The sequence below is a fragment of the Coenobita brevimanus genome, chromosome 6 (genome assembly GCF_032717465.1).
Source record: "Coenobita brevimanus isolate Jiangsu-jjx chromosome 6, ASM3271746v2, whole genome shotgun sequence".
NCBI classification, from domain to species: Eukaryota; Metazoa; Arthropoda; class Malacostraca; order Decapoda; family Coenobitidae; genus Coenobita; species Coenobita brevimanus.
The window spans coordinates 62,733,598-62,740,744 of NC_136959.1; the positions used below are offsets into that span (position 1 = coordinate 62,733,598).

At 42.4% G+C, this 7,147-nt stretch overlaps 1 protein-coding gene across 1 annotated transcript; it reads left to right on the forward strand.

Moving 5' to 3' along the window:
* Positions 1 to 859: 859 nt before the first annotated feature.
* Positions 860 to 5,481, forward strand: LOC145402156 (lysosomal proton-coupled steroid conjugate and bile acid symporter SLC46A3-like). The gene is made up of 7 exons (XM_080274279.1): positions 860 to 1,079; positions 2,422 to 2,574; positions 3,099 to 3,684; positions 3,911 to 4,006; positions 4,207 to 4,437; positions 4,562 to 4,718; positions 4,877 to 5,481. The coding sequence occupies exons 1-7, from the start codon at positions 930 to 932 to the stop codon at positions 5,394 to 5,396; spliced, it is 1,893 nt and encodes a 630-aa protein (XP_080130405.1). The 5' UTR covers positions 860 to 929; the 3' UTR covers positions 5,397 to 5,481.
* The last annotated feature ends 1,666 nt before the right edge of the window (positions 5,482 to 7,147 follow it).

A 7,147-nucleotide genomic window follows, 5' to 3' on the forward strand; every position in this document is an offset into this window, starting at 1 on the left:
AGATTGGTGATATGGAGCCAAGAATGTACGGTTGATGCATGGATGAATGTATGGCCCAGTTCTCTGGGCATCTTATTGATAACTGCATCTTTTTCTTGATCATATCTCACCCCATCCTTAGCTAGGGATGAGTTCATTATCATGATAATGATGATACGTTGTTTCGTGATTTAATTAGAATGCTGTTGTTGTAGCTACGCAAAATGAAATCCTACAAAATTCAGAATATATTATATTCGAAAGGGGACGCCTTGACGGAAGGGGGTCTCTGTGTAGCCGCACAGACAGCTGTAACTGGAGCATAATCCGTGACTGGATGACAACCGCGTTCGTTTACTGACATAATACTGACCTAGTTATCGTTAGACGATGAAACAAGTTACCTCAGCCTCGCCTTGGCTCCTTTCATCCAGAACGGGGATGTATGGGACTGGCTGTTACCTCTACCTACAATGATAGGATAACATGCGACGCAACAACAGTTCCTGTATCTATCCACCCTCCTGATCTCGGATGGCCAAATGTGAGTGCAGCAACACTTGCGTCATTATTATTGCTTAATATCACAGATAAAAAAAAATACTTGAACATGGTTGAGCATCTATTATCGGGTATGCCACCTCCCCCTCAACTCCCATAACCTTGAAGACAAGAGACTGCCCCTCCCCCTCTTCTCATCCCGCAGGACTCGTACACTAACCTAGTTTTTATTCTTCCGACTCGTACGAAAACCACCTTGACGGTGGCCATTGGCCAAGGTAAGGGGATAGTCCGCTTTACACCAGAGCGACAGCTGAGGGTATATAACGAGTAAGGGGTGATGCATCGGCATTAGTTGACTCTTGTATGTGTTCTGGAAAACAGAAAGTTTGCACCTTCCAGCGCTTAGAACTTCGCTCGTCTTCACTGGGATAAGAGTGGAAGGAAAGATGGTGCTAAGGTTAATGTCCTTCATTAAATCGATGACGGTGGAGCCTGTCATGCTGGTGGACGGGGCGTGTAAGGAGGCTATGCTACTATTTATTGAGAACGTCCAGCTAAACAGAATTTGCTCGGTCAAACTTGGATACCCAGAAGAGGTATGTAGTGATGTAGGCGACCGGAGCTCCTTTTGTTGTAAACGACCTGTGGTTATGAATGACTCTGACAGCACAGTGTAGATAACTATTCCGTATACTGATAGAAAAGTTCAGAGGGTGGTTGTGTGATTGTCTACAGTGAGAAGGGAATTAGATCAGCATCTGAGGTAGTGAATGAGTATGAAGTTTTCGAGTAAGTGCATTGCAGTTTTCGAAACTAAAGAGAAAATTATACGTAAAAATGTGCAGAAACAGAGGAGGGTTTGCATAGGTACAAAGGCTTTGGGCATAAATACGAATTTTGTAGCACAAGAAATGATTTTAAAAAATGCTGTGGAAATGGATAATATTCATCATAATCACTATTTTAATCCACATTCTTCCTAATTCAAAGAGGTTACTAGGCTCCAGGAATTATATAGTCACAAATAATATGGTGGGAAAAAAATGTAAAAAGAGAAAATTAATATGATGAACGAACAATGTACCTAAGCCTAGTATGAAGAGGTGAGGATGTAGAGTAAAATATATGTTCTCTAAGACAGTGTGGACATGAGATACTACACAGCCCGCTAAACAATAACTCTCTGGTGAACTGATTATGTGAGCACTTGACGAAGCAAACATTTTCTCTCATGTAAAGCTGTAGATGATCTTGAGTTACTTACGTTTAAATATGAGGTGACAGGAATACAGAGAAAGGACAGCGAAGGCACGACAGTTTAAGAATTTTTGTGCTTTCTTGTTTGTTTCTGGATTTACACTTATAAATGAAGTGGAGAGGATCCAGAAGCAGTAGAGGGAAAACACAAAAGCAGGAGAAATTAACGCTAGGGTATCCACTGGAGCAAGACATCCACTCATTCACTCATCGTTCAAGTTTCCAAAAAATTTCAACACTTGACAGGCAAAACCATCCACGTTATTAAATTGCTCTATTTTTATACTCTGGAGTACTATAACACATTTTTTATATTATTCTGGCTATTTCCAAACGGTATTACTCAAAATAGGATAGGTATCTCGAAATGAAAAGGTTAATGAAATCTACCATCTATCCCCCATCTAATTCGACAAGTCTCCTCTAACTTGTCCAGCTATTTCGAGAAGAATGAATTTTAATTTTGTCTCTCTGTTGTTCAGTTTTCTCTGGAAGATATTTTTTTATTTTTTATTTTTTACCTTTGGTTTTTTCTTTATGCACAAAAAAAGAGAATGAAATAGCATGTCGCCTGCAAGCATTAATACGAATCAACAAAAAAGGCATTAGTGTGATATAGGGATCAGTAATTTTCCTTATCAACGTAGCAGCAGGTTAATAACTGTGAATTTCCCCCATCAGGTATGCAGTAACCTAACGGCGTACCCAGAGCACAGTGTCATTGTCCAGAGGGAATTTTCCATCTTCGCCTTCTACAACAGTATCATCATGTCCGTGTTGCCGCTCATATTCGTCCTCTTCATGGGCGCCTGGAGCGACAAGTACGGCAGAAAGGTGAGTCTTATCGTCATCATCGCCATTACATTGAGGTGAGGTAGGATCCAAGGACATGGAAAGAGAAAATGTGAGAGCAAGATAACTCGTGAAATGTATCCCCAGTGAAATGAGCCATGGGAATAATTCACATATCATCCACGCCCCTACAGTCCCGATTCTACCTCAGACCTATCCCTCTGCATATAAATTTTTATGTGTTTATATTATTTTGCAGATGAATTTCATTATACACTGAATTACCTCCGTAGCCTCTTCAGCTCTCTGATTCTTTCCTAAACTTAATACAAAAGTGAATAGTCAAGTGACGTGATGAGTGTAACAGAGAGGGCTTGGTGGTACTGAGGAGATTTATCTATTCACTACGAGGGATTTTTCAAGATTTTAATATTCTGGCAATTGCTCTCTCTTTCTTTCTCTCTCTCTCTCTCTCTCTCTCTCTCTCTCTCTCTCTCTCTCTATTTGGGGGAGGGGGCTATGTGAGTGAGTAGTTCAGAAATACAAGCAATGTCTTTTCATTTCAGATTCCCATGCTGATAACACTTGGAGCTCACTTGTTCTACGCCGGCGGGTACCTGCTGGTAAACTGGCAGAGCAGCTGGCCGGTAGAAATGCTCTATGTGGTGACTTTCATGGAGGCTCTGGGGGGCTCCAACGCAGGTCTCCTCTCTACCACCATCAGCTACATCAGCGACATCACCCGGGAGAACCAACGGACGTCGCGAGTCAGTACCGCCAACTCAGTATGGTTCCTCGGTGGTCCTATGGGTACGCTAATGGGAGCCATCATCATCAAGTACAGTGGCTACAACTTGGCTCTTGGTCTCGTCTTCCTCTCTTACTTCTCCGCTATTATCTACGTCGTCCTTGTCATCAGTGAAAGTCACGGTCCAAAAGCTAAGAAGACACTGGCAGCTCAAGGTTCACTGCCCCTGGACGGTGCAGACAACAGCAAGAAGAATGTGACAGTCGTTACCATGATTACCGACTTCTTCAACTGGCACCGCGTGTTAGAGTCCTTCAAAACCACTTTCATAAAGCGGGACGGCAACAACAGGGCCATCCTCCTGACAGTTCTCCTCTGCAATATGATTAGGCGCATGGCAAGAGGTGAGGGAACGGATCTTTGTTTTGGGTTTCTTTTGCTTCCACTTTTTTTTTGGATGAACAGTTTTTGCTGGCTTCAACAATGTCTCACCCTACCCCTTTTTGCATAAAAGCACACTCTCCCTTGCGCAAGGCTTATTGTGTTTCTTCTTTTGCGTGCTGAACATGTTTGATGCAATATATTACCAGTCATTTGCTATCAGTTTACTCATAATGTGTGTCCTTGCAGGGTTCTTCATGTACATGTTCGTGCGTCGTGTTCTGCACTTTGATGCCACTGACTACGGCTACTGGATCAGCTACCGTAATCTGCTTGCTGCTCTTGGTGAGTCTCCACAGTAGTTGTCTGTATCTGTCTGTATAACACTGGTTGATAATGATAACTGTGCATTAGGGAGGTGGCTATGATGTACAATGTGTGCGGTGTGTTGTAGTGTACACTGCTATATGTAGTGTACACAAGTGAAGAATACAACAGTTGACAATAGTGATATACTAGTAACCATAACGTGCACAAATTCACAGGTTCCCTGTTCCTGGTGCCGCTGCTGACGAAGTCACTGTCATTTCTGGACACAACTCTAGTGGTTGTGGGGGCGGGGTCCCTCATCGGGGAGTACCTGTGCTACGGCCTGGTCAGCGGATCGGCAACACAATTCCTTTTGTGGCTGGGACCGCCCGTCGGCATCATCTCCAACGCCTGTGTCATTGCCTTCAAGTCTATGAGCACCAAACTCGTCACCAGCTCTGAAAGAGGTAAAATATATAAAGAAAGTAGAGTATAAGTAACACCTAAGAAAATATCTGAGTTTCTGATATTTGATGCCGTAGGTTGAAGTATATGTATGGTATATTTCGTCTAAATGAGCCATGTTTGCAGGTCGCATCAATGCAGTGATGGCCGCCTTCAATGGACTGATGCCCATGGCCGGGTATGCTGCCTACTCACCAATTTACTACCACACCGTCGACGTCTTCCCCTCAGCGCAGTTCTTTGTTGCCGCCTGCTTTAACATCATCATCGTAGTAATTTTCATGTAAGGAGCCTTTTTTGCTTATTAAATAGTACTTCGCCTTCAGCAATCTACTCTGTGTCTCAGGAATGTTTAAATAATCTTTGTGATTAGTGTCTGATATTAGATTAGCTTTATCCTCAGCATTATGATAATGTTTGACTGATATTGTTTCTGTGCAGCGCCCTCGGATGTATGAAAGTGTCATCATATTACGATGCTGCGGACCTGGAAGACGGCGAAAAGGAGACTCACACCATGATGGAGGCTTTCAGATACCATTCCTCCATCAAGCTGAAGTCCATAGCCCGCACCCTCAGTGGTCCTGGAGGCCTGCGAATCAAGCAACCCATGAGGGTGTCCACCAAGAAGCGGTTGTCTGGAATCAGTGAAAAAGACTTACCATCAATGTCTACTGAGTCTACTGGAGAAACGGACACCCTCCCGGGAAACAGAAGCAAGTGGAGCAACCTGATAGCGGCTGTAACTGCTGAAGAGGAGCAGCAGCAGCAGCAACAACAACAACAACAAAAACAAAAGCAGGAGGAGAACAGTGGCAGGAATGAGCCTGGATGCTACAGTAACTGGCTGAGTGCGGTGGCAATCACGGCGGGGGAACTGCCCCTGGACAACCAGCCTGTCAGAGACCCCGCCTCATGCCCCCATACCCCCGTGCTGGCACGCACTCACTCACACTGCTGACCTTATTTATTTTGCTTCATTACTGCTGACGTCTACCACTGCTGACCCCACTACTGCTGATCAAAACTATTACTGATTCCCAACACTGCTGACCCCACCAGTGCTGATCTCACCACTGATGACATCCACTACCGTTGGCTCCTACTACTGCCGGCCTCCACCCCACCACGGCTGACCCCACCACTATTGACCCAACGACTGTTGATCTACCACTGCTGACCCCATTACTGCTGACTCATCACTGTTCAATCTACCATTACTGACTTTACCATTACTGGACACTACCGTTAGCGACTCCATCACTGTTGACTCTACTACAGCAAACTCTATCACTGCTGATCCACCACTTCTGACCCTCCATTGCAGACTACCATTGCCTACTCTACTACTACTGACTCTACCACTACTGTCTTTTCTACTACTGACTCGATCATTGCTGACTCTACCACTGCTAACCCCCATCTCCCAATCTCAAAATTGCTGCCCAGTCCCCAACCACTTTCACCTCCACACCTGTACATAGTCTCCATGATTTAGCGTACTAGTATTTATTATGTGTGTGTGTCATTCATAAGTTGTCACGTTCATTCATATCATTTGTATCTACCTTAGGCATAAACTTAAATATATCGTGCATCACAAATATATTTATTATTTGCCCTTCGAATTACTGTTGTGTGAGAAATTTCCAAGGCTTGATTGTTGAGCAAATGGAGGTGAAGTTTAGTTTCGTTTCTACTGCGTTTTCTCTTTCTTATTTCTAAATTATACCCTGACTAACAAAAAAAAATATAGAATTAAGTTTGGGATTAATAATTATGATGATAACGTGGAAAAGTACTAGAATTTTATGATGTCATCTGTGTCGTACTTGACACAGAAAAAGACAACCAGGAACAAAATTAATATAAAGCAACTTGTAACAGGCTTTGAGATATGGAATCAGAGAAGAGAACGCGGTTAATTATACTACTACTGCTACTACTACTACTACTACTACTACTAAAAATAATAATAATAATAATAATAATAATAATAATAATAATAATAATAATGTCCCTCATATTACACAAGGTAGCTAAATATCCTAATTCGGGTCACGTTTCAGTCATCTTTGGAAGCTAACTCTTTCTCCTCCTTAGAAATTTATTACTGTATTCTTTTTTTATGTTACTGCTCTCTATATCATCTATACAAATTTCTCCTTAATAAGTGTTTAGATGCGATATATATTTTTCATTTCATATTTACTTTCTCCAAACAACCCTATTTAATGAAGACTTCTTGGTGGGAAGGGGTAAGTTATAGCCTTATTTAATCCCTTTATTACAACAGGTCCTTACCACGTTGACCAAAATATCGTCTGAAAAAAGCAAGAATAAAATAGAAAATGCTTTACCTGGCTGAAGAAGGGGATATAAATAGCATATAAGAGAAGGTGGTGTAATAGGCAAAATAAGTGTCCAAGTGTAAAATGACCTCCCAAACCAACGAGAAGGCAAGTTACAGTGTCCAACATCCAATAATTATGCAGTAGGAAGTCGAATGGCATGAGTCTGTTATCACTTCAGAACGTGAATCAGAGGAGAAAAAAGTCCATTTCCATCGTCTTTTTATTGCAGAAGCTATGATACTATTCTCATTAAACAGTAAAAAGGAGAACTGTGATTAATGCTTATAGACGGGGAGGGGAGGATCATAAAAAGAGGGAAATCCTTTTTACGACTCGCTGGATGCACAGGGACACGAGG